The sequence below is a fragment of the Tubulanus polymorphus genome, chromosome 7, assembly GCF_964204645.1.
Source record: "Tubulanus polymorphus chromosome 7, tnTubPoly1.2, whole genome shotgun sequence".
NCBI lineage: Eukaryota > Metazoa > Nemertea > Palaeonemertea > Tubulaniformes > Tubulanidae > Tubulanus > Tubulanus polymorphus.
The window spans coordinates 204,426-232,328 of NC_134031.1; the positions used below are offsets into that span (position 1 = coordinate 204,426).

General features: G+C 41.8%; 1 protein-coding gene across 4 annotated transcripts; it reads right to left on the reverse strand.

The window, feature by feature from the left end:
- Nucleotides 1-2,636: 2,636 nt before the first annotated feature.
- LOC141908475 (tripartite motif-containing protein 3-like) lies at nucleotides 2,637-27,820 on the reverse strand. Of its 4 annotated transcripts, none has more exons than XM_074798546.1 (5): nucleotides 27,723-27,820; nucleotides 25,540-25,599; nucleotides 24,397-24,568; nucleotides 14,338-14,506; nucleotides 2,637-5,729 (listed from the first exon to the last, which is right to left on the reverse strand). In XM_074798546.1, exons 4-5 carry the CDS (start codon nucleotides 14,468-14,470, stop codon nucleotides 3,685-3,687), a joined length of 2,178 nt encoding a protein of 725 aa, XP_074654647.1. In that variant the 5' UTR covers nucleotides 14,471-14,506; nucleotides 24,397-24,568; nucleotides 25,540-25,599; nucleotides 27,723-27,820; the 3' UTR covers nucleotides 2,637-3,684. The 4 variants fall into 4 exon arrangements, with proteins under 4 accessions (XP_074654647.1, XP_074654649.1, XP_074654650.1 ...); XM_074798548.1 differs by lacking the exon at nucleotides 27,723-27,820 and adding an exon at nucleotides 26,218-26,296; XM_074798549.1 differs by lacking the exon at nucleotides 14,338-14,506.
- Nucleotides 27,821-27,903: the final 83 nt, after the last annotated feature.

Sequence of the window (27,903 nt, forward strand, 5' to 3'; positions counted from 1 at the left end):
ATTTTTCGTGTATATGGAATTTATTCAATAAGGGTCTCACTATCTCCCCTTGTTTAACATTCTTTGTACAAGCTTCAAGCTAAATCAGAAATGAGTCCGAAACAAATCAAACACCGACCCTGGCAAGTGAGTTTACCTCACTCATATACATCACCCACTTCAACTCTAATCAACCGAGCATCAACAGAAAGTGACATAGATGGCGCTAGTATCAAACGACTGATATTTGATCGGACACATTTAGATTTTAACGATGATTATTTTCAGCGGCGCGGCTGAGCGAGCGAGCGTTCTCAGTTAGCTTGGATATAGAATAACTATATAGAGAGGTCACTATGCATTGATTAAGCATCGCAGTTTGTTGAACACTATGTTTTACAATGAAAGCCTAGCAGACAGTACTGCCTAGCAGACAGCGCTGTCTAGCAGACAGTACTGTCTATCTGACAGTGCTGCCTAGCAGACAGAGCTGCCTAGCAGACAGCGCTGTCTAGCAGACAGTACTGTCTATCTGACAGTGCTGCCTATCTGACAGTACAGTCTATGATGTGACAGTGCTGTCTAGCAGTGCTGTCTAGGAGACAGCACTGCCTAGCAGACAGTGCTGTCTATCTGACAGTGCTGCCTAGGAGACAGTACTGTCTATCTGACAGTGCTGCCTAGCAGACAGTGCTGTCTATCTGACAGTGCTGCCTAGGAGACAGTACTGCCTAGCAGGCAGTGCTGCCTAGCAGACAGTACTCTCTATCAGACAGTACTGTCTATATTCACACCTAACATACACGATATATCGCTGCTTACTTTTAGCGTGCTTTCAACTTCTAAATGAATTTTCATGAGAATCTAAATGAAATACATATATATCTTATATGACTAGAGATTAAACAATAAGCCAGCTAGTGCTTCCCTCTAGTGGTAATAATATACAACAATAAAACCGTAGGCATACTGATACACAATGATTTCAATTCAATGAATAAATAGTGAAACTAGAACACGACCCTCAGACCCTTACAGGACCCTCTGAACCTTACATGACCCTCAGACCCTTACAGGACCCTCTGAACCTTACAGGACCATCGGACCCTTACAGGACCCTCAGACCCTTACAGGACCCTCTGAACCTTACAGGACCCTCAGACCCTTACAGGACCCTCTGAACCTTACAGGACCATCAGACCCTTACAGGACCCTCAGAACCTTACATGACCCTCAGACCCTTACAGGACCCTCTGGACCTTACAGGACCCTCAGACCCTTACAGGACCCTCTGAACCTTACAGGACCATCAGACCCTTACAGGACCATCAGACCCTTACAGGACCCTCAGACCCTTACAGGACCATCAGACCCTTACAAGACCCTTTGAGTCTCACCAGTGAGACCTACTAGAACAGGACCCTTTGACTATCACTAGCTCTCAATATACAGAAGCCTGCTATAGGCCTACATAACTATGATCAGTGAGTTGAAACAGGAAGTGAGTGAATTGAGGGTTATATGATTATAAATATATTCAAACCAATATTGTGCGCAATTCCTACCAAACAATACACCAGAGGGCGGTTGGGGGGGGGGGGGTATTTAGTGGGGGTATTCCTGTAGTTAACTGGGGCCAGTTACATTGGCCTGGGCACAATTTACCTAGAGGTCAAATTCACTGACCCTATGTTGGATGTCTGGGTCTGGGAAAAAGATCCAGCATTATCTCTAGGAAACTGGGTGTCTGGGTTCCTCCCTACTAACCCCTCCCCAAAACCCCCTCCCCCCATTTCAATGTTACGTAATTTATACAAAGATAATGAATTCAATGTTTTTAGATTCAATAAATGAAAAACAAAAAAAAAGTAAGGTGTAAAATGTAAAGGAATGACGAACTGCGATTTGTCTTTTGATGAAATAATCAGCTTGCGAACATATCACACATCAAGGTTTTATAAATATTAGTTTGTTATTTTTACTGATCTGTTTTTTTCACCAGTTCAAATACCTTCGCGAGAAGAAAATTCCGTTGCGAATTTTTTAAAGGAATGCGTTTCCAACTTGATCTGATCAGAGCTAAGTAAACTGTCAGTGAGTTTAAACGAGGGCTGCATTCATGAACTGGTTAAAAAAAATCAGTTTCTCTAATTCTTTCAAACAAAGTTTCAAACAAATTCAAATTGTTTACAATAATACCGGTAATACATTTCAGTTGAAAGGTCATCGTCGTTATGATTACAAAAACAAACAAAAAACAAATTATCAACAAAATAAAATTAAAATTTTAACAACTAACTTTTTAATAAGGAGACTTCTGAATTCAGTAGATTCACATGATTATAGCAATAATTAAATGTAATTTGGCGACTGATTGTTTCAGTTAACTGACTGCTAACAGGGAACAAATTTTTCAATCAAAATTTTGAATGTTCAATTTAGAGTAACCGGTTTGTGGGGGGGGGGGGTTAAGGGGGGCTGGTATGATGTAAGTAGCTAAGCAAACTATGAAACCATCAATAAACGTAACAACAAAAATATACATGATTTAACAGAAAAACAATATATATATATATATATATATATATATATCCTCATTATTGATTATTCAATTATGATAATTATTAATTGATTAGACTTTTAAAAACGTTGTCCAAAGAGAAAATAAAGAAAAGCTTTTTTCTTTGATACCCGCTTGAAAACACCTTTTTAAATTCAGTGAATTTGATTTTGAAAAATGTCTTAATTATTCGAAATAACAAGAATAAGAGTGCGAACAATAAAGACAGATATAGAAAGAGGGAGAGAGAGAGAGAGAGCGGAAAGAGTTGGAGGAAGAGTGCGACTGCTACTGCGTTTAACAATACTAACCGTTATCGCCATGGTTTCAACCGTTGGCACACTTCCAAACAAGTGAATATTTGAATATTCTTTGCTTTCAAAACCACACACAACATTCAAATGCAAATTGAAAACATGTTTTATGTAGATGTAATGTTTAAATGAGCCATATTTTAACCCTTCGATATCCGAACCATTGACAGCAGATCAAAAACATATATAGTCACAAATATTGAAATTATTTCCCTCCGAAATTATCGGTAAAATTAGTTGAAGATTCTGGTCAGGCGAGAGAGACGGAGAGAGATTGGGAAGATGGAGATGAGATGTTGATGATGCAGTATTTACAGTCAATCTATGACACCCTGATAACCTTGTATAATACATGAAGAGAATAGTAGTAGTAGGCTGTGGCATGCAAGTATTAACAATATTTCTAGAAAATTCATCAGTTTTTTATTTGGTTCGAAAAAGAACATAGTTCTAAATCGCCGTGGATTTCACCGTTATATTTCAAACGGTTGAAATTCAAATTTTGAAAATAACCAATAATAGTCCGGAGAAATAGATAAATATGTCAGTTGTGTCAGTTGAGTTTGAAATTCGAAATGTTCGATATATTTCGATAATTAACTCTCGTCGTTGTTGAAAAAAATTCAATCGAAAAAATCACGAAATTACGAGAAATAAATTAACATCATCGTTACGATATAATATTCATCGTCATGGTAACAACACGTCCAGACGCGAATCGATCGGTCGAATTAGAAACGAAATATAAACCTCCCTCGCGTTAATGAGAGGGAGAACGAAATCATTCTAATTATTCGCTTATTAATTAATTACCTAATTATTTAAATATCGTTATTTATATCGATATTTTTTAACGCAGTCGTTGCCGAGGTCGACAACAATGACGTGTCCGTCGCTAAGACACGATAATCCGCTCGGTCGTTTCAGTTTATCGTCGTTACTGTCGATATTAAACGCGTGTTTCCCGTCCGAACCAAACACCTGAACGAAACTCCGCCCCTTTTCTGTACGAGTGGCTAAAACAGCTCCCGATTGGTCGACGGTTACTCCTCCGTATTGACCTTTAGTATTATTAGACTCTGATATTATTTGTTTGATATATTTACCGTCTCGTGTAAACACCTGTAATCTGTTATCGGCAACAATGATCTCGTCTCTAACGGTTACAGCCATCGAACTGATTAGTTTAAATTGTCCCGGTTTATCTCCTTTGATTCCTATTTTACTGATTAAACGACCGTTAGGTGTAAACACCAGTAATTTACCGATACCGTTATCAGCGACTATAATCTCACCTCGACTGCTTACGGCTACGTTTATCGGCTCCACAAATTCGGCAGACGTGAATCTCTGAATTTGTTCTCCGTTTCGCGAGATCTCCGTGATATGTTTAGTACGCCAGTTGACCACTAGGAGGTTACCGGTAGGTGTCATGGTGATACCCGTACCGCTCTGATGTTCCAGTCCGGTATCCGTGATATGATGTTGAAATGTTAATTCCGCGTTCAGTATTTTGATACGACTGTTACCCGTATCTAACACGTATATATTATCGTCGCTATCGGTTACCACATTAACCGGTTGTATAAAGTTTAAACCGTTCGATCCTCTCGTTCCTAGTTTATAAATCGGGTTGTTATGTTGCGATATATTGATAATAAACGGACTTTCTTTAATCGGTCGATCGAAGATATTGATATTGAGAGTATGTTTACCTCCCGCTAGAGGAGTATAACAGATTTTATATGTTCCGTCGTCGCAGTCCGTTACTTTCACCGGAATCAGTTCATTTCTCTCGTTTCTTAATTCTACGACGATCGGATCACCGCCGGTAGTACGAGGGTTACCGTGGTAATCTACCGTCGATACGTGTACCGTTGATCGTAGATGCGTTACGGCTGATCTGATTTGAGCGAATGAGAGCGCCGGGTAAGTTGTACTGATACGGATACGACCGAACGAGTTTAAACCGGTTATAATTCCCTGTAACGCCGTATTGTGTTTAAACTCGAATCGTAAGAACGCGTTCTCGCGAGGTTCCGATAATAAACTCAACGCGTCCAGTTTCTCGTTTAAATCTCCGATTTTCTTCGTGATATTTCGAACTTCAACTTGATATTGCAAACCTTCGCATTCGTTTTGAACTTTAGATTTTTCGGCTTGTATCAAATCGAGTTGTTCTTTCAGACATTTTTTCTTGTCTTCGCGTAGTTTTCGACACATTTGTAAAACGTCGTGACGTCTTTTATCGACCGTGTTGATTAAATCCTGAAATGTGCGATCGATAGCTTCCATCGTTTTATCGACGTTCGAGTCTAATTTCGTCATCTCGTCACTAACTATTTCACACGCGTTGTTTAAATTATGGATACATAAATGTGCTTTATACAGTAATATTTCCGACATACGTTTAATAGCGATAGAGAAAGGAATAACGGTATGTTCGAGGGCTCCGCGTCCGTTATGAGTTCCGCCCGTACATAGCGTGCAGAATACAGTATCGCACGACTCGCAGAATAATAATTCCTGATTAGAATGATTCGAACATTTCGGGATGACGTCTCGTCGCTGAGACGCCATTAAATCTAGTAGTTGATTAACGATGAAACTAGGGGGCAGCGCGGTCACTCCTCCGCGAGGTATCGTGATAGTCTCGCGACATATCGGACATCGAAACGTTCCCGTATCTCGTACCTGTGATTCGGCGATACGAATTAAACAGTTTTTACAGACGGTGTGCGAACACGTGAGTAGTTTAGGCGTGTGCTCTCCGCTATCGTACTGACATAAACACGTTCCGCACGTCAGGAAACTATCGTTGAAATCCTCATAGTTTATGGACACGGTTTCTACGAGCGTAGACGACATTCCAGATTCTGAAACGATACAAAATATAGAAAACAATTAATCATAGAATGAGCACATCGGGCACACCTCAGAGTACACGCCCTAGTATTCAGGGCACACGCCCTAGCATTCAGGGCTCACGTCCTAGTATTCAGGGCACACGTCCTAGTATTCAGAGCACACGTCCGAGTATTCAGGGAACACGTCTTATCACTCAGATCTGCACACCTCAGGTTCAGTTTTAAATGAAACCACATTTTTGAAAAGAGGTTTTTGATACAGTAGCGTAGGATAGAAGAATGTGTTAGCAGGAATGTAATTATATTTGATTGAGGAGATGGTAAGGGGTAGAGGGAGGGATAGCACACAGTGAGACAGGTGTAGAGGGAGGGATAGCACACAGTGAGACAGGTGTAGAATACAAACAGGTTATTACTGTACACAGTGAGAAACTGTTTAAACACCTACTCAGTATTGATAACAATCGCATGAGGAGCTCAAGGAGGATGAGGAGCTCAAGGAGGAGGAGGAGCTCAAGGAGGATGATGTTGACGATGATGTAGAGGATGACAAGGATGAGTTGGTTTTGATAATTCACCAGTAGCTCCCACCTCCTCGTCGCCGACCCAAGTCAGAGATAGTACGCTGGATTCATACAATGTGTGCAATCTGATTTTATTTTGTTTATCAATAATTATTTGGTTTATTCTATTTCATTGAATTAATGTTTAGAATTTCAATCAGCTCAAACAGTCAGTCAAGCTAGTGGTCAGTGTTTGTTGACATCAGGTGACCAGTTCCACCAATCACAGCTAGGGTTAGGGTTAAGGGCTGTTTGTTGATATCAGGTGACCAGCTCCAGCCAATCACAGCTAGGGTTAGGGTTAAGGGCTGTTTGTTTACATCAGGTGACCAGCTCCAGCCAATCACAACTAGGGTTAGGGTTAAGGGCTGTTTGTTTACATCAGGTGACCAGCTCCAGCCAATCACAGCTAGGGTTAGGGTTAAGGGCTGTTTGTTGACATCAGGTGACCAGCTCCAGCCAATCACAGCTAGGGTTAGGGTTAAGGGCTGTTTGTTGACATCAGGTGACCAGCTCCAGCCAATCACAGCTAGGGTTAGTGCTGATTATTTCAAATTAGATGCCAGCTCGTGTTGTATAGCTAGTGTTGTTTAGATTAGGTGACTGGTATAGATAGAGAATTACTGATACCACGTATAAAAATATTATTATGTAAAATAATAATTGCACACTAGGGGCTGATAATATAATACATGTATACACAAATATATAGAATAGAGATAACAATACAATATAACATCAATACATCATCTATACATCACACATCTATACATCAATACATACATCTATACATCATCTATACATCATCAATACAACAAAACATCAATACATCATCTATACAATATACATCTATACATCATCCATACATCACACATCTATACATCAATACATCATCAATACAACATAACATCAATACAACAAAACATCTATACATCATCAATACAACATCTATACATCAATACAACATCTATACATCACACATCTATACATCAATACATCATCTATACATCATCAATACAACAAAACATCAATACATCATCTATACATCAATACAACATCTATACATTTTAAAGTGTTGAGATATTTCACTGTCAGATCAAATTAATTGAATGATTCAACTTCATGTCACAATAGATTCAGTACAGAGTCCTTTACCTCTCCTAACTCAACCTCCCTCTTTACCTCTCCTAACTCAACCTCCCTCTTTACCTCTCCTAACTCAACTTCCCTCTTTACCTCTCCTAACTCAACCTCCCTCTTTACCTCTCCTACACTCAACCTCCCTCTTTACCTCTCCTACACTCAACTTCCCTCTTTACCTCTCCTAACTCAACCTCCCTCTTTACCTCTCCTAACTCAACCTCCCTCTTTACCTCTCCTAACTCAACCTCCCTCTTTACCTCTCCTAACTCAACCTCCCTCTTTACCTCTCCTAACTCAACCTCCCTCTTTACCTCTCCTAACTCAACCTCCCTCTTTACCTCTCCTACACTCAACTTCCCTCTTTACCTCTCCTAACTCAACCTCCCTCTTTACCTCTCCTACACTCAACCTCCCTCTTTACCTCTCCTAACTCAACCTCCCTCTTTACCTCTCCTAACTCAACTTCCCTCTTTACCTCTCCTAACTCAACCTCCCTCTTTACCTCTCCTAACTCAACTTCCCTCTTTACCTCTCCTACACTCAACCTCCCTCTTTACCTCTCCTAACTCAACCTCCCTCTTTACCTCTCCTAACTCAACCTCCCTCTTTACCTCTCCTAACTCAACTTCCCTCTTTACCTCTCCTAACTCAACCTCCCTCTTTACCTCTCCTACACTCAACCTCCCTCTTTACCTCTCCTACACTCAACTTCCCTCTTTACCTCTCCTAACTCAACCTCCCTCTTTACCTCTCCTACACTCAACCTCCCTCTTTACCTCTCCTAACTCAACCTCCCTCTTTACCTCTCCTAACTCAACTTCCCTCTTTACCTCTCCTACACTCAACTTCCCTCTTTACCTCTCCTAACTCAACCTCCCTCTTTACCTCTCCTACACTCAACTTCCCTCTTTACCTCTCCTAACTCAACCTCCCTCTTTACCTCTCCTACACTCAACCTCCCTCTTTACCTCTCCTAACTCAACCTCCCTCTTTACCTCTCCTGGCTCAACCTCCCTCTTTACCTCTTCTGATTTAACCTCCTCCCTGAGAACCCATTCCCCTCGGTCTGTCTGTATCTGTCTGTATACTGCAAACTCATCAATATTACAGACTAGTTTAACTGAACAAACAGTGAACTTTACATCTGACCAAATTCTAAACTCATTCAATTAGACTCATCATATAAACACTGAAATCTGACAGCAGACCGGGAGTGAAAGGGGAGTCACAGGGGAGTGAAAGGGGAGTCACAGGGGAGTGATAGGGAGTGAGGGGGAGTGATAGGGAGCGAGGGGGAGTGATAGGGAGTTATAAGGAATGATGGGGAAATTGGGATTGAGGGGGAGTTATAAGGAATGATGGGGAAATTTAAGGTTGGCACAATCTCGTGACTATTGACACAGTGGTTGTAGGGTTACATAAGCGGGCATTGCTGCTGCTGCTGCTGCTGCTGCTGCAATATCATCACGCAATAACCAATCATTCTCCAAACCCCCCACATGTAACAAGGAGGGAGGGGGTTAACCTGTTGGGGAGGGGGTAACCTGTTCTTACCTGTACTACAGAACCTCTGCATTCTATTCCTGCCTCGTTCTAGACGTAACCGTGGAAATGTATCTCCTCGTTTAGATAGAGCCATTGTTGGAGAGATGGTAGATGAACCGGTCGGGAGAGCGCTGGGGTTTTAACCTGGTTTACCAGGGCCTCAATGAGTCACTGTATTAAATACCCTCGATATTCATCACAGATTAACCTATAAAATTCACTTCTAGAATTCGTGAAATTTGTCGACAGTTTCACAACCTTGACCCTTATATTCACGCGGAAACCTCGACCTCGAGACCACACGAGCGACCTTGACCTTGAGACTGAGAGCAGACGTCAGCATCGATCGAACGAGAATTATCGGCAACACACGAGATCGGAAAAAAATATACCAGTATCCACGGTTACCGCGTAATAATCAGTCGTCACGGTAATATCCTGTAACAATTAATCGTCACGGTTACGATAGCCGCGAACAATCCATCGTCACGGTAACGATATCCTGTAACAATGTTTCATAATCAAGTGCCATGACAACGATCTGTTTCAACTCTTACTTGTTGAATCTGATCAAAGAAAGAATTTCAAAATTAGAAAGAGGAGAGAGAGGAGTAATACCAGACTAAGAGTTGAAACAGTGGCACAGTGACTGACTGACTGACAGTACCAGCAGTAACAGCAGCAGCAGTAACAGCAGCAGTAGCAGCAGCAGCAGCAGCAGCTACCACTGAGAGAGCTAGTACTGACTGCCGTACAAACACTAATACAGCTCTCAATCTATTTTTATATCTCTCTTCCTCCCGAGAGAAAGACAGGAAGAATTCATAACAGCAATCAGCAGCAAAAACCAACGAAACCTCCTCAATTCATTCCAACAGTCAGAAAATCAGCTAGTCCTGAGGAGGGGGCTAGTCGTAAGTGGGGACGAGGGGGGCTAGTTGTGAGGAGGGGGGCTAGTCGTGAGTGGGGACGAGGGGGCTAGTCCTGAGGAAGAAGGGAATATAGCGTCCTCTGAGTGAGGTATATCCAAATCACAAAGAATCCTTTATATCCTAGATATTGATGAAATAGTGAAGAATATTTAGAATCCTGTGTTAGTGTCGTTATTGCGCAGTAACTCACACACACACGAGACACACACTGAATGGTGTTTGTCAGGGTGATCTATCGCAACCCCACAGTACTGTACTGTACTGTACTGTACTAACACAGCAGATGTCTCCAATCAAATATCGATAATCAATACATTTATATCATATCAAATATATCTATCAAACTGATGATTCAAAAAAAAATAATGAACGGATCATGAAAAAGCATTCTCTCTTAAATATAATCGAATAGAATTCTATAAGAAATCAAACTATCCTCATTTTGACGTCAATGTGTCAACTATATTCAGTCCAGGGGGTTCAGTCAGGGGGGTTCAGTCCAGGGGGGTTCAGTCAGGGGGGTCAGTCCAGGGGGTTCAGTCAGGGGGGTCAGTCCAGGGGGGGGGGGGGGGTTCAGTCAGGGGGGTCAGTCCAGGGGGGGGTTCAGTCAGGGGGGTCAGTCCAGGGGGGGTTCAGTCAGGGGGGTCAGTCCAGGGGGGTTCAGTCAGGGGGGTCAGTCCAGGGGGTTCAGTCAGGGGGGTCAGTCCAGGGGGGGTTCAGTCAGGGGGTCAGTCCAGGGAAGGTTAAGATTTTAATAGAATTCAAACCAACCTCATTTTTATCCATAGTCGAGTTATGGTCTATTCCGAATTCCAAGCAGCACCGAATTAAAGAACAGCTTCAACAAACAAACAAACAACAAACAAACAACACACAGATATAAACAGAATTCTACTCACGAGAATCTGAACAGAGAATCGGAAGCAGCGAATCGGAAGAGTCAGCATCGATTCCGTCTCAAGATTCACAACTAGTTATTATCAATGATTACTTCAATATTTCCCATCAGTGTCTATTACTCACTAAACTAAAATACATCGTCTGAAATCATGCTTCCAGTTTTATATCAATAAATATTCAACATTCTTTCATACACGGCTTAACAAGAATTATAACCTTTCATAAAAAACTATTTATTCTCGTTACAAACACGAGAAGCTATTTCCAGCGCTGATCAACGTTGAATATTTCCTCATGTTTGAAAATATCAATGCTTTAAAAAAAATGTAAATATGGAACATATCATTGATAATAAAAAGGTTCCGATATAGCGTACGGATATAAAAAGGTTCCGATATAGCGTACGGATGTAAAAAGGTTCCGATATAGCGTACGGATGTAAAAAGGTTCCGATATAGCGTACGGATGTAAAAAGGTTACGATATAGCGTACGGATGTAAAAAGGTTCCGATATAGCGTACGGATGTAAAAAGGTTACGATATAGCGTACGGATGTAAAAAGGTTACGATATAGCGTACGGATGTAAAAAGGTTCCGATATAGCGTACGGATGTAAAAAGGTTCCGATATAGCGTACGGATGTAAAAAGGTTCCGATATAGCGTACGGATGTAAAAAGGTTCCGATATAGCGTACGGATGTAAAAAGGTTCCGATATAGCGTACGGATGTAAAAAGGTTCCGATATAGCGTACGGATGTAAAAAGGTTCCGATATAGCGTACGGATGTAAAAAGGTTCCGATATAGCTTACGGATGTAAAAAGGGTCCGATATAGCGTACGGATATAAAAAGGGTCCGATATAGCGTACGGATGTAAAAAGGGTCCGATATAGCGTACGGATATAAAAAGGGTCCGATATAGCGTACGGATGTAAAAAGGGTCCGATATAGCGTACGGATGTAAAAAGGGTCCAATATAGCGTACGGATATAAAAAGGGTCCGATATAGCGTACGGATGTAAAAAGGGTCCGATATAGCGTACGGATATAAAAAGGGTCCGATATAGCGTACGGATGTAAAAAGGGTCCGATATAGCGTACGGATGTAAAAAGGGTCCAATATAGCGTACGGATGTTAAAAGAGAGGTCGTGTGGATGATAAAGGGTTAATAATGTTTACCAGGTAATTCACAGACTGATGACTAATACAAACAACAGCTTGCTTAAAAAATTCACAATCTGTCAAATAATTTTGATGGATGATATTTCTCCAAACGAGTCATCGCTGCTCATTTAATTCAAATTCAACCATTTCAGCTGTTTAATGTATAAAAACAGCACTGCCAGTCTGGAAACCTGTACACTGTAAACCTGTACACTGTGGAGAGAGTGGGGGAGAGAGAAGAGAGTGGGGGAGAGAGAAGAGAGTGGGGAGAAAGAAGAGAGTGGGGGAGAAGAGAGTCAGAGAGAGTAGAGAGTGGGGTAGAGAGAAGGGGAGAGAAGAGTCAGAGAGAGTAGAGAGTGGGGTAGAGAGAAGGGGAGAGAAGAGTCAGAGAGAGTAGAGAGTGGGGGAGAGAGAAGGGGAGAGAAGAGTCAGAGAGTGGGGAGAGTGGGGTAGAGAGAAGGGGAGAGAAGAGTCAGAGAGAGTGGGGAGAGTGGGGTAGAGAGAAGGGGAGAGAAGAGTCAGAGAGAGTGGGGAGAGTGGGGTAGAGAGAAGGGGAGAGAAGAGTCAGAGAGAGTGGGGAGAGTGGGGTAGAGAGAAGGGGAGAGAAGAGTCAGAGAGAGTGGGGAGAGTGGGGTAGAGAGAAGGGGAGAGAAGAGTCAGAGAGAGTGGGGAGAGTGGGGTAGAGAGAAGGGGAGAGAAGAGTCAGAGAGAGTGGGGAGAGTGGGGTAGAGAGAAGGGGAGAGAAGAGTCAGAGAGAGTGGGGAGAGTGGGGTAGAGAGAAGGGGAGAGAAGAGTCAGAGAGAGTGGGGAGAGTGGGGTAGAGAGAAGGGGAGAGAAGAGTCAGAGAGAGTGGGGAGAGTGGGGTAGAGAGAAGGGGAGAGAAGAGTCAGAGAGAGTGGGGAGAGTGGGGTAGAGAGAAGGGGAGAGAAGAGTCAGAGAGAGTGGGGAGAGTGGGGTAGAGAGAAGGGGAGAGAAGAGAAAAGGGGAGAGAGGCAAAAAAGCCACCAGTAAAACTCTCAGAATTAAATTCAAATTGTTTTTATTGGTAGTGTTTTGATTACATCACAAGAGACTGTAATAAATAACTATAAACTGGTGAGACGGCTGTGCTCCATGACGCACAGCGCTGTGCTCCGAGACGCTCAGCGCTGTGCTCGGTGACGCTCAGCGCCGTGCTGTGTGGTGGCCCACCGATCAGTCTGACAAACATTATCATTACCATGGTAACAGTATTGCTGTCTGTAGGGTACGATAAAAAACCGATAATCACCACCAAAATGAGGCTCTCTTTAATTGATCATTTCACGCTTCACTAATTTCATTCCTCGCAGTTTTTTTACAAATTTTAAACGATATCGATATAAAATCCACGGTGGAACCAGGATCCAACTGTGGAACTGGGACCAGAAATGTGGAACAGTGACAGTGTAGAGAGAGATGAGAAGATGTAGTTTGTATAATGATGATTTTTTCTAGGTGGATAGAAACACGTGGATACAGCACACACACAGGTATGTAACGCACTATAGTGTGAGTGAATGGAAGATCAGGTGATGTTAGAATGATCCGATGTTTAAAACATGTTTAACACTATTTCTATCTTCAAACAAAACGATGTCTTTTTCTTGTTGTTTCCTCTTTACACAACGTAAAACATTCAACAATTTCTCGGTAAAATGTTAACTTTTAAAATCTGAGAATCGTAAACTAACAATGTGAAGGTCACTGAACTAAAAATTGGATACATTTCTTCACCAGGGTAGAATTTGATTTGAAGGTCAACAAGTTGTGGGAGAGCAGAACGTGGAAGAGTGGAACGTGGAAGAGAGAAACGTGGAAGAGTGGAACGTGGAAGAGGGGAACGTGGAAGAGTGGAACGTGGAAGAGTGGAACGTGGAAGAGGGGAAGTTTGATAAGTTGAAAAGAGTTTGAAAAAACCACTGTACAGTGCTGCCATCTAGCAACGGTCTTACAGCTTACATGTCAGTGCAAATATGAATGGCTAGAATCACATATGTTGGGCTGGTCAGTTGACTGGTCACTGTGGGAACGGGCTGGTCAGTTGACCGGTCACTGTGGGAACGGGCTGGTCAGTTGACCGGTCACTGTGGGAACGGGCCGGTCAGTTGACCAGTCACTGTGGGATCGGGCCGGTCAGTTGTCCGGTCAGTGTGGGAACGGGCTGGTCAGTTGACCGGTCAGTATGGGAACGGGCCGGTCAGTTGTCCAGTCAGTTGTCCGGTCAGTATGGGAACGGGCCGGTCAGTTGTCCGGTCAGTGTTGGAACGGGCCGGTCAGTTGTCCGGTCAGTGTGGGAACGGGCCGGTCAGTTGACTAGATTATCTAATCTAAATCTAATGAATACTTACTCTTTTTTTGCTGTAGTTTAAGTAGAGTATGAAGAGGGCTGGGAGCAGAAACTACAGCTGTGACAGGGCTGCCGACGAGGCTGCTGACAGGGCTGCTGACAGGGCTGCTGGGATTCACTGTGTCACTCGACATTGAGATCTGATAATACAACTACTATCAAATAAATTACTGAAAATACAGAAAATAAAGCAAAAGCTGTACATTCATCGGCAACATTCAAAGCAGAAAAGGTTCAGTGGGTATAAACAGCAGCGGACGCAGCTCAGCACAACTGTTGTGGAACTGTGGAACTGAGTCCTAAAATATAACAGTTTTATAAAAACTTCGAGGCATTCAAATTTCATAGCAAATAAAATGTATTTGTGTGATAGAGATTAAGAGTGTGAGGGAGGATTCAACCATTAATTATAAAAAACAAATACATTTCTGTCGATGGAAATTACATGCATCATGCTAGGTATATACATACATCACCCTCCCCAACTCCCTCTCCCCCTCCCCAACTCCCTCTCCCCCTCCCCAACTCCCTCTCCTCAACTCCCTCTCCCCCTCCCCAACTCCCTCTCCTCAACTCCTCTCCTCAACTCCCCTTCTCAAACCATCTCCCCTCATCAACTACCTTTCCCCAATTCCTCCCCTCAATTCCCTCTCCCCTCCAACTCCCTCTCCCCAACTCCCTCTCCTCAACTCCCCTCCTCAAACCATCTCCCCTTCTCAAACGATCTCCCCTCTTCAACTCCCTCTCCCCAACTCCCTCTCCCCCTCCCCAACTCCCTCTCCTCAACTCCCCTTCTCAACTCCCTCTCCCCCTCCCCAACTCCCTCTCCCCAACTCCTCTCCTCAACTCCCCTCCTCAAACCATCTCCCCTTCTCAAACCATCTCCCCTCATCAACTACCTTTCCCCAATTCCTCCCCTCAATTCCCTCTCCCCTCAAACTCCCTCTCCCCAACTCAGTTCATGCACAGTTTTATTTATGTAATGAAAGGCAAAAATCTTCAAAGCATCTTTTTTCACATCTGTACAAATTATTATCACAATAACAGCAGCAATAGCGGCAAGCAAATGTTGGGTGTGGTGTGGCGGGGGGTGTGGTGTGGCGGGGGGGTGGGGTGGGTGGGGGTATGGCGGTGTGTGGTGTGGCGGCGGGGGGGGGGGGGGGGTGGTGGTGGGAGGGCTTTACGTACACATACACGCATGTTTATCCCTACAAGTAAATTCTCTGAGTTCTCAGAGTGTTTCACACTTAATCAACACGTTTAAATCATGTCTAGACCTGACTCCTCAATGACTCCTCAATGACTCCTCAATGACTCCTAGATGATACTAATTGTTCGAGAGTACTAGAAATTATATCCATAGAAATTTATTCATAATGAATAAACGCTTTTATATTCTGAAAACCAAATCACATCAACTGGATGCCTCTTTATCTGACAGAAAAATGTTCCATAATTCAGTATTTTTGAGAGGAGAGTGAGAGTAGAGAGTGAGAGAGGAGAGTGAGAGAGAGAGGAGAACAGCATCTATTATTGGAAAAATGTCACTAGATGATTTTTCTGTTGCTGCTGCTGATGATCATCTTGTTATAATCAGTTTTTGCTGATTCGCAGAATAAGTGGAACGCAAGAGTATTGGATACATACAGAATACAGCAGCCCCGCGGGCAGTCCAGTTACAAATACAGAATACAGCAGCCCCGCGGGCAGTCTAGTTACAAATACAGAATACAGCAGCCCGGCGGGCAGTATAGTTACAAATACAGAATACAGCAGCCCCGCGGGCAGTCTAGTTACAAATACAGAATACAGCAGCCCCGCGGGCAGTCTAGTTACAAATACAGAATACAGCAGCCCCGCGGGCAGTATAGTTACAAATACAGAATACAGCAGCCCCGCGGGCAGTCTAGTTACAAATACAGAATACAGCAGCCCCGCGGGCAGTATAGTTACAAATACAGAATACAGCAGCCCCGCGGGCAGTATAGTTACAAATACAGAATACAGCAGCCCCGCGGGCAGTATAGTTACAAATACAGAATACAGCAGCCCCGCGGGCAGTATAGTTACAAATACAGAATACAGCAGCCCCGGGGGCAGTATAGTTACAAATACAGAATACAGCAGCCCCGTGGGCAGTCCAGTTACAAATACAGAATACAGCAGCCCCGCGGGCAGTATAGTTACAAATACAGAATACAGCAGCCCCACGGGCAGTATAGTTACAAATACAGAATACAGCAGCCCCGAGGCAGTATAGTTACAAATACAGAATACAGCAGCCCCACGGGCAGTCTAGTTACAAATACAGAATACAGCAGCCCCGCGGGCAGTATAGTTACAAATACAGAATACAGCAGCCCCGTGGGCAGTCCAGTTACAAATACAGAATACAGCAGCCCCGCGGGCAGTATAGTTACAAATACAGAATACAGCAGCCCCACGGGCAGTATAGTTACAAATACAGAATATAGTGGGGAGTCCAGCTCCAGATTGAATTGCCCACCAAGCACAATCCAGTTACAGTAAGAGTGCCTCAGCTCAATCTCTTACAGGACGGGGATGGAGGGCGGGGGCGGGAGGGGGAGCGTGGGATCAGCTACTGTTGTCAGTTGATTGAATCTAAATATAATCAATAAATGAATGAATATATAACTGATATGAGAGTGATTGATTATTGATTGATTATTGATCTGTTTAATGATGTATAACAGGTATCCATGATGTTACAGCATTATATGCACCTAATATAACACTGGTACTGACCACTACTGACCATCATTAACCACTATTGGCCAGTAAACCAGCACTGACCATCACTGAACACTACTGGCAATCACTGACCACTACTGACCATCACTGACCAGTACTGACCAGTACAGACCAGTACTGACCATTACAGACCAGTACTGACCAGTAGAGACAAATACAGACTAGTTATGACCAGTATGGACCAGGGGGGGGGGGGTTCAGGGGACTAAACACACAGAGCTGTGTACAAGTTATTTTCATGATGGAAAATTTCTTTTTTCTCCTCATCACAATTTCATGATCTGTTGCGCAACAATCAATGACACTTTGTTGTTGCCAAGGTCTTATAGGGCGCGAATGGCCGGCGCGGGACGGGGGAGGGGGGAGGTAATCACAGCTGACACACAACATCATCATCATCATCTAGACCGCCTGTCCGTTACCGTAGTAACGCAAATACAACTATCGAAAAGAGAGAAGAGTATAGATACAGGGTGCTTCAAAAACCTCATCACGTCACAGATTTATAAGTATAATTACGGGGTGCTTCAAAAACCTCATCACAATTACATTTACAATTGTCGGTGTATGTTATAGAGGGTTATATAGATATTCAGGTCTTATAACTTAGATTCATTTAACTGTGAAAATTGAAGTTATAACTGTCAATGAATTGCTCATATCATGAGACACAATGGATGAACAAGGTGAACAAGTGACCTAGAACAGCCAGATCAGCTGACCACCTGTGACATCATAACCCTAACCCGAGCCAATCAGAAACCCTAACCCTAGGTCACCTGACCATCTATGACATCATATCCCCAGGCATCCGACCACTAACCCTAACCCTAGGTCATCTGACCACCTGTGACATCACAAGCCTAGCCAGCCAATCACAGCTAACCCTAGGTCAGGTGACCACATGTGACATTTAGCTGACAGGTGATCATGTGATGTAAACAACATGTCAACTGCACAGCGACAGTCACAGAATAGAGATACAATAAAATACTGGAGTAGAGAGTGGAGAGAGTGGAGAGAGTGGAGAGTGGAGAGAGTGGAAGGTGGAGAGAGGAGAGAGGAGAGAGGGAGAGAGTGGAAAGAGGAAGGAGAGAGGGGAGAGGGAGAGCGGCAACACTTATTGACAGACATATGATATGTCACCAGCAGTAAGTGGTTATACTGTGACCATTAACCCTCTCTCCCTTACCTAGAACTCTCCTCCCTGTCTCTCTCTCTCTCCTGGCTCTCCCGCTCTCCTTTCTCCTCCCTCTCTCTCCTCCCTCTCCCCTCTCTCTCCCCTCTCTCTCTCCTCCCTCTCTGTTGTGTGTCTCTGTTATCACACTGCTCCACTGTTATATTGATCTATAAATACATTCATTGTGCAACTCTGTCTCCTCTCTCTCCATCACATACACAATCAATGATTATATAACACTCTCACTCATCACAGATACAGAACACTCTCACTCATCACAGATACAGAACACTCTCACTCATCACAGTTACAGAACACTCTCACTCATCACAGTTAGTTCACCATCTCAAATATCTTCAATATTCACACATACACTCAGTGACAACAGTTTCACATCTACACCAGTACCCCAGTATCAGCCCGATTGGTTTCACCAGTAACACCCCGATTGGTTCACCAGTTACATCCCGATTGGTTTCACCAGTAACATCCCGATTGGTTTCACCAGTAACATCCCGATTGGTTCACCAGTAACACCCCGATTGGTTCACCAGTAACATCCCGATTGGTTTCACCAGTAACATACCGATTGGTTTCACCAGTAACATACCGATTGGTTTCACCAGTTACATACCGATTGGTTCACCAGTTACTGTCCGATTGGTTCACCAGTTACATCCCGATTGGTTTCACCAGTAACAGACCGATTGGTTCACCAGTAACAGACCGATTGGTTCACCAGTAACAGACCAATTGGTTCACCAGTAACAGCCCGATTGGTTCACCAGTAACACCCGATTGGTTCACCAGTAACACCCATAATGGATATGATCCCAGCTGTTTGTTATGATTCTCAGGAGTATAGCAATATAACAATTCATTTCATTTTGAAATGAATATTTCTATTGATATTAAAAGTTTTTAATGCTGATTAGAATATAACATTGAGTCTCATTAAAACATTCGAACGACTGCCTGCTATTTTATAAATGAAACTAGATTAAATTCAATGAAAATGTTTCTTGGAAAATTGCGCTGAAAGCTTGTAGTCGATACTGAGTGAGTTGTATGACACCAGTGAGCTGTATCACTAGAATCTGCTACATCCAGACTAACGTAATAAAAATGATTGAATGACTGAAACAGTGAATTTATGAGTGAGTGATAAAAACTGTACTGAGCTGAGAGCAGTGAGAGAGAGCAGTAAGAGTAGTAAGAGCAGTGAGAGTAGAGAGAGTGGTGAGAGTAGAGAGAGTGGTGAGAGTAGAGAGAGTGGTGAGAGTAGAGAGAGCGGTGAGAGTAGAGAGAGTGGTGAGAGTAGAGAGAGTGGTGAGAGCAGTGAGAGTAGAGAGAGTGGTGAGAGTAGAGAGAGTGGTGAGACTGGAGAGAGTAGAGAGAGTGGTGAGAGTAGAGAGAGTGGTGAGAGTAGAGAGAGTGGTGAGAGTAGCGAGAGTGGTGAGAGTAGAGAGAGTGGTGAGAGTAGAGAGAGTGGTGAGAGTAGAGAGAGTGGTGAGAGTAGAGAGAGTGGTGAGAGTAGAGAGAGTGGTGAGAGTAGAGAGAGTGGTGAGAGTAGAGAGAGTGGTGAGAGTAGTAAGAGTGGTGAGAGTAGAGAGAGTGGTGAGAGTAGAGAGAGTGGTGAGAGTAGAGAGAGTGGTGAGAGTAGCGAGAGTGGTGAGAGTAGAGAGAGTGGTGAGAGTAGAGAGAGTGGTGAGAGTAGAGAGAGTGGTGAGAGTAGAGAGAGTGGTGAGAGTAGAGAGAGTGGTGAGAGTAGAGAGAGTGGTGAGAGTAGAGAGAGTGGTGAGAGTAGAGAGAGTGGTGAGAGTAGAGAGAGTGGTGAGAGTAGAGAGAGTGGTGAGAGTAGAGAGAGTGGTGAGAGTAGAGAGAGTGGTGAGAGTAGCAGGCTGCTGAACAGTACTCACTGAAATCAGTTCACCTATATCTACTGTACTCAAATGACTCTCATCACAATGTGACACCGGTACAAACTATCACATTACAAACACCCCTCCCCTCCTCCCTATACACGCTGCTGTCACGTTACAACACCCCCTCCCCTCCTCCCTATACACGCTGCTGTCACGTTACAACACCCCCTCCCCTCCTCCCTATACACGCTGCTGTCACATTACAAACACCCCCTCCCCTCCTCCCTATACACCCTGCTGTCACATTACAAACACCCCCTCCCCTCCTCCCTATACACCCTGCTGTCACATTACAAACACCCCCTCCCCTCCTCCCTATACACGCTGCTGTCACGTTACAACACCCCCTCCCCTCCTCCCTATACACGCTGCTGTCACATTACAAACACCCCCTCCCCTCCTCCCTATACACGCTGCTGTCACGTTACAACACCCCCTCCCCTCCTCCCTATACACGCTGCTGTCACGTTACAAACACCCCTCCTCCCCTCCTCCCTATACACGCTGCTGTCACGTTACAACCCCCTCTGACAAACTGTCACATTACACCCTACCCCCTGACACACTGTCACATGACCCCCCCACAAACCGCCCCAAAGTGTCATTCCCCAAACTGTGTCTGATAAGCGTTCAAAAAGTTTCTGAATTGTAAAAAACACGATAAAACTAAAACTAAGGGCTCAACTACACGACTAAAATTCCTCTGTGTAATAAAAATAAATACTATTTTTTCCTGATGATATTTGAGGCCATAAAATAGTGACTACAGAATATGATACTTACTGAATAAATCAGTGATCAATAAACTGATTAATCCTTGTAATGGTTAAATCCTTATCTAACTAATATCCATCAGACAGACAGAGAGAGAGAGACTTCAATCTAGTGAAATAGAAAATGTTTTAAATTTTGTAGAATATTTTGAACTGGTGTTTACTGCAGTATCTGCTGCTGCTGCTGCTGCTGCTGCTGCTGCTTTAACAGTAGCGCGTGTCAATGTGACATACACATCGTACATGCATTGATTTTATACTCAGTACTCGCGCGCGCGAGCGAGCGGTAGCACGTGACTCACCAGAGAGAGAGAACTCACCAGTGAAAACTCACCAGTGGAACTCACCAGCGACAACTCACCAGCGACAACTCACAACCGTCAACTCAAACATAGCGTAACGCCCTCTAGTGACAGGAATGGTGGGTTCCCTCCAGCAGGACACTGATGTATATGTACATTATGTTCATATCTTGTTGTTATGGGAATTTCTCTGAAATATTTTATTAAGTATGACTATTCTAGAACCCCTCACAGCCCACAGGTGGTAGCCCGTAGCCCGCAGCCTACAGCCCGTAGCCAACAGCCCGTAGCCTACAGCCCGTAGCCTACAGCCCGTAGCCTACAGCCCGTAGCCCATAGCCAACAGCCCGTAGCCTACAGCCCGTAGCCTACAGCCCGTAGCCTACAGCCCGTAGCCTACAGCCCGTAGCCAACAGCCCGTAGCCTACAGCCCGTAGCACACATCTGTTAGTTCATTCTAAATTCACTGTAATAATTATCATTTAGAAACAGCTGACTATTAAAACCAGCATGTGTTACACTGCGTTCTGAATGCAAAACAATTTGAACCCCTAGGAATTAATTTCTACATAAAAACTGAATATGTAATTGTATAAATAATGTGCGGGTTGTTTCACATTTCCTTTCGTAATTCAATAGTCACTAAACAAATTTTCATAGTAACCTAAACAAACGACTGAGAACTTAAAATATATCGCAACTAATTCACATATTTAATTTCATATTTCAAAAATGAATTTCCTCAATAACAGAAATAAATGGAAACAGTAAAAGTTTAATCGATGCTATCATCCCCTAACACGACCTCGTATAAACAACTAGTGAACCTAGACCTATAGACCAAAACCCTAGACGTGTCCTTTTAACCGTCAAAGAGCTGAAAAAACAAACGTTAACAGAACAGACTGTAGCCAACATACGATGGATTAATGGAAAGTAGATTCTCTAGAGAGATTAACAGCAATAATTCATTTTACTCAGACAGACCTTTTACCAAAACTATTAGCAAACAATTCTAACATCGTTTCCCTTTATCATTGACTGTTTTAACAGTTAATTCCCCTGGGAATAAACTCATTTTAATTCCTGGAGACAGAACTGTGGAACTGGGTCCGATATTGTGGAACTGGATCCAGAACTGCAGGGTACAGATCTGTGTATCTGTGTCTGATGTGGTAGAAGTTTATATCTATACAACTAATTAATAATAAAAGAATAATTTCAGGGTGATCAGAGAGAGAGGAACAAGTTCTTATCACAACTCAGCAAAACAAACAAAATATGCAATATACTTCACTGTGAAGAGTGGGTAAGAAAATATTATAAATAGAGAGAGAGAGAGAGAGAGAGAGAAACATTGATTAATTATTGAAGAGGAAATGTTAACCCCCACCACAACCATACCCCCCTCCTCCTCCTCCCCCCTCCCCCACACACACACACCCGAGATGATCAGCTGATTACTGATACTAGTTTTTAAATCATTAATTATTTACGCCTCAGAAAATGCATGAAGTTTCTTTCTAAAAATAGGATGAAGATAATTGATGGATCCCAATAGAGGCATTCATCACTAACCTCAATCGTGACCTCAATCGTGACCTCACTCATAGCCTCACATTTGGGAATCATTTCTCATAATGTTTTTGAATCAGTTTTTATCAGATTTTCTCAGAATTTCAGTCTTTAAGGATTTCAATTAGCGCGATATTTACTGTTTAAATCTATGGATCCCTGAACGCACAGTTCATTAATTTGTTTGGATAAATCTAAAGACTGAATATTTTTGTTCTTTCAGCTCAGACATCAATTACATCAATTTAGTCCAGTCACGCGTACATGATTTAATGTCAAAGATGTCTCCTCGAAGTCTGATTCGATCTTAGATGTGTCCAAACAACTCAGATATCACTCTCTTGAGTCGGACTAATCTCGCCCTGTCCAAAAATATCAGAGTTAACAGTATAACTGTAGAATTATCTCAAACTACATTCAAACTAGACCTATACGTGTAGGCCTTCCACACGTATCCACAGTTTGACGTTAGTGGCAACGTTCACCCTCATAGAGGCTTCAGATATTTCATAAGGGGTCACTGATTGTCAGAAGGGTGGATGTAAAAATGAAAGGAGAATAGTGACTGCAGATAGAACTGGTAGCTCCACATCCACAGTTCCACACAGTTCCACACATTTCAACTTTAAATAGTTAAAATATCAGAAATGCACTGATTGAACTCATGTGGAATCAGATAAATCTGATGTGACTGCGGAGCTGGATCCTGAAGGCGATAGTTTTGTGTAAATATTTATAACTCATTTTCGTCGTAAATCTCGTAGTGAGTTTCAAGCTGTAAGAACTCTTTAAGAACTCTTTATCGAGAGATGAAGTTAGCAGTTTTTACTACGAACAGTTAAAAAATCAAATTTACAATTCACTCCAGAAATGTGTCACAGTCATTAAACTAAATAAATAGAAAACTATTATTTGCTGCAGTTTCTAGATTTCAGTTTATCTGAAGGAGGCTTCATTCATACGGTACTACAGTCACTGAGCCTCACGGAGGAGAGAGAGGAGAGAGAGGGAGGAGAGAGGAGAGGGAGAGAAGGAGAGGAGAGGGGGAGAGAGAGCCCTCATATTTCAGAATACACAATGATGCCTGCACTAGTTGTGACGTTTATTATGTTGATGACTTATCAAAATGATGAGTTAAACTTTGTAAATTCAATTAGAAAACCATAAATCATAAAAAGATGACTTCGGTACAATACATGTGACGACTTATCAGAGATGACTTCAGTACTATGTGACGACTTATCAGAGATGACTTCAGTACTATGTGACGACTTATCAGAGATGACTTCAGTACTATGTGACGACTTATCAGAGATGACTTCAGTACTATGTGACGACTTATCAGAGATGACTTCAGTACTATGTGACGACTTATCAGAGATGACTTCAGTACTATGTGACGACTTATCAGAGATGACTTCAGTACTATGTGACAACTTATCAGAGATGACTTCAGTACTATGTGACGACTTATCAGAGATGACAAGTTAAAGCATGAGTATATATTTAGAATGAAGCTAATGGATGTCTTACCTAACTGGATAGGCAGGCCAAAACCTGCAAACACTGCTGACATCTTCAATACACTGATAGATCCCTGACCGGCTCACAGAACAACCACAGTCAACGAATACTAGTACGAATACCAGTACGAATACTAGTACGAATACTAGTACGAATACCAGTACGAATATGTGAGAATAGTCTGAAATTATATCATAAAAAAACCTCATACATTATCAATCAACTACGAGACTCAGTTAAATTACAATCTTTAGATTTAATTCAACTACAGTTTACAGGGAGTATTTATAGGGAGGGGATGTTTAGGGGAGGGGGTGTTTAGGAGGAGAGGGTGTTTAGGGGGAGAGGGTGTTTAGGGGGAGGGATGTTTAGGGGGAGAGGGTGTTTAGGAGAGGGTGTTTAGGGGAGGGGGTGTTTAGGGGGAGAGGGTGTTTAGGGGGAGAGGGTGTTTAGGAGGAGAGGGTGTTTGTAAAGAGGAGGTTAAAGGACGTGTTTATTCTAAGGTCATTGATCTGTACTAAGTACACAGTAAATAAATATAAATATAGTTAAATATATTTATCAATATTCAATATTTATTGTTATTATAAATATAAAGAGACAAGTTCAAACACAGCTTAAACTATTAATCAATTACTGCGCTGTATGGTGTCAGGGGAGGGTCACGGGGGTCAGGCAGGCATGAAATCATAATCTATATTCAAATCCCTGTCGATTTATTAATTCAAACATATGTTTCACGGAGCAGAATTTATTAATCCAGACACACACAAAATATCATGCTTAAATTCTGAACGCTTAAAACTATAATTTATTGATCCACACTTTATCTGTATCAGAGGCTAAATTAGGGTTTTTCATGGAATTGTACAAATCATAAATCTCTTAAATTTTAGCTTTTAGAAATGAGATATCAAATATTTTATTACATCAAAAGTATTTACAAAAAATGTCTAATTGAAACATCTAACGGAGATATGAAGAACACAGAGATATAAAGGCTGTAATCGCTAACACTGAGTTTAAATAGTGTTAAACAAGCTACTGGTTTAGATATACAACATTAGTTTGAACAGTAGGACACCGAGCCAGCCAGCAGCCAGCAGCCAGCAGCCAGGTAACCACTGCCTCTATTTTTATCTATGCACCTACCTGGCTTCAAATGACCTCTAAATCCAATCTCTGAACAGCAGTTCGACAGAAAAAAAACACCTGAAAAAATACCGAAAATAATCAGACGTTTACAAAAATAAACACAAATTCCGATGTAACGTTTGTGATCGGGAATCGATATTGTTTCTATGAGAATTTCTCGAAACGCGACAAGTTGTAAGTTGTATTGAGTGTGAGGAATACAGTCCAGTCACACGTGATGTTTATAGATCTATAAATAATCAGCAGGTATCAAAAACTGGAAACTCTTATCAATAAGAGTCAATACTACATTTATATTTACTCAGTCAATAATATAATATAGAAGTTGTATTGCACTGGCAAGTGAGGGAGAGAGGTGGTGGCGGTGTGATAACTGGAACTGGAACAAGCAGTCTCTCAATATATATATATATATATATATATATATATATATATATATATATATATATATATATATATATATATATATATATATATATATATTTATATTAGATCTCCATAAATAAATAGAGTATCATTGAAAAGTTTTTAACAATAACTGAAATATTCTTCAAATGACCGAATTATCAGAACAAATCTATAATGCAGTCTCTAAAATAAACAATAGTTTAATATTCATTTCAGAAAATCACAGTTTTCTATAGATAAAACATTTAATTCTGTAAGAATACTGACCTAATTATTAAATAAATCCGTTATTATAATAGTGAATTAAAGATAGCTGAAAGGAACGCACGCACAGTGGTATATAGTCGACTAAGTGTACTTTATCCATAAAAACCTCAATTGTATTTTAATAATTCATTTCAATCAATAATTATTTTCATTTATTCAAACTCTTTCAAACAATTCCATTTTTTACGACGCAGATGACCTAAAAATTCTCCGAAACTCTTTTCATTTAAAGAAGAATCTTGTAAGGATTGATTTCAATCGGTCGTCATAGTCAAGTATTCATTGTGTTTATAAACACTGTGTCATAGAAACCTTCACATTCATACGACCTTGACCTACGAGTAAACATACTAAATCAGCTGATAATGGATCAGGTGATTCCTAGCGGTATTCAATAAAGAGCTGTCCACCGCCGGGCGGAGTGGAGTGAGAATCTGCTGTTCACCCATATCTGTTTGGTGTCATCACAAAAACAACTTCAAATTCCACTCAAATAAAAACCTCCACAATCTAGACTCGAACAGTGATGAAACAGACTATAGTCCTATTTAGTGAAGATGATTATTAGGATAAAGTTGAAATATTGAATAAACTACTATTAACTCAAGGAAGATCATTTCACACTCATCTTAACTCTCAGTGTGTGCAGGGATTCTATATAATCTAGACAACACGGACTCAGGTTCCGTCCTGGGATCACAATTATCATATCAAATCATCTTCAAATATCATTGAGAAAAAATAAATCAATTATTATGAGCGAAAATTTTATTCGGCCGAATAAAAAATTAATAAAAATGTTGTAGGTCTCTTTTTTTACGGAGCAAATTTACACAATCGATTTTCAATAAATGGCTGAACATGAGTCGAGTCGAGAATTGGCTTCGTTCCCACATAACGACCACGGCTTTCAATGTGACATGACAATAATCTCTATCATTCTCTATTCATAAACAACAAACTGTGGAAATTATCATTCTATAAAATTTCCGAAAAACCACTGAATTAACCATTTGATTCCGATATAAAAATTTATCTAAAAAATTATAATGAATATTTGTGAGGGAGATGATAGGAACAGTAAAACTCAAACCTGTCAAACACTGCCATATTTGTTTAAGCCTCTCACTTTTCAGTAAACCCATTGTTTAGGTTTCTGTAGGATTAAAAAAACAGCACCGGGAGTTTGAGAGTAGACAGGTAGACCTTGAATAATAAATCATATTCCATTAAAAAATAACAGATTAATGAGCCTATATTAACTGAAGCTATTTGAGGCGTCAGCTTGGTCCAGGTACCCGGGCCCGCTGTATCTCTGGTTCACCCACGCCCAGGGGCCTGATACCACTCTCCTCCCTCTCCATCCTCCTCTCTACCCGTATCACTAGACAACAACGATGAAAATGAAACTAATGATAAGAGAAATAAAATTTAATTGATGTAAAAATAGACGATATTTATTTCACACAGCAACAAAAAACTGAAACAAAGAATGAATGAATTACCTGAATTCAAACGGCGTTCAATAATCCTTCAGTTTCCTCAATTACTGCTGTCTACAATAAAATATCGAAATGTTTCAGCGAAAAAACTCAATGAACCTGTCAAGTCGTGTCGAGTCACAGTGTTAGGTCCGGTGCCGCGCCGGGGTGGTCCGGTGCCGCTAGTCCGGACCGTAGTCCAGTT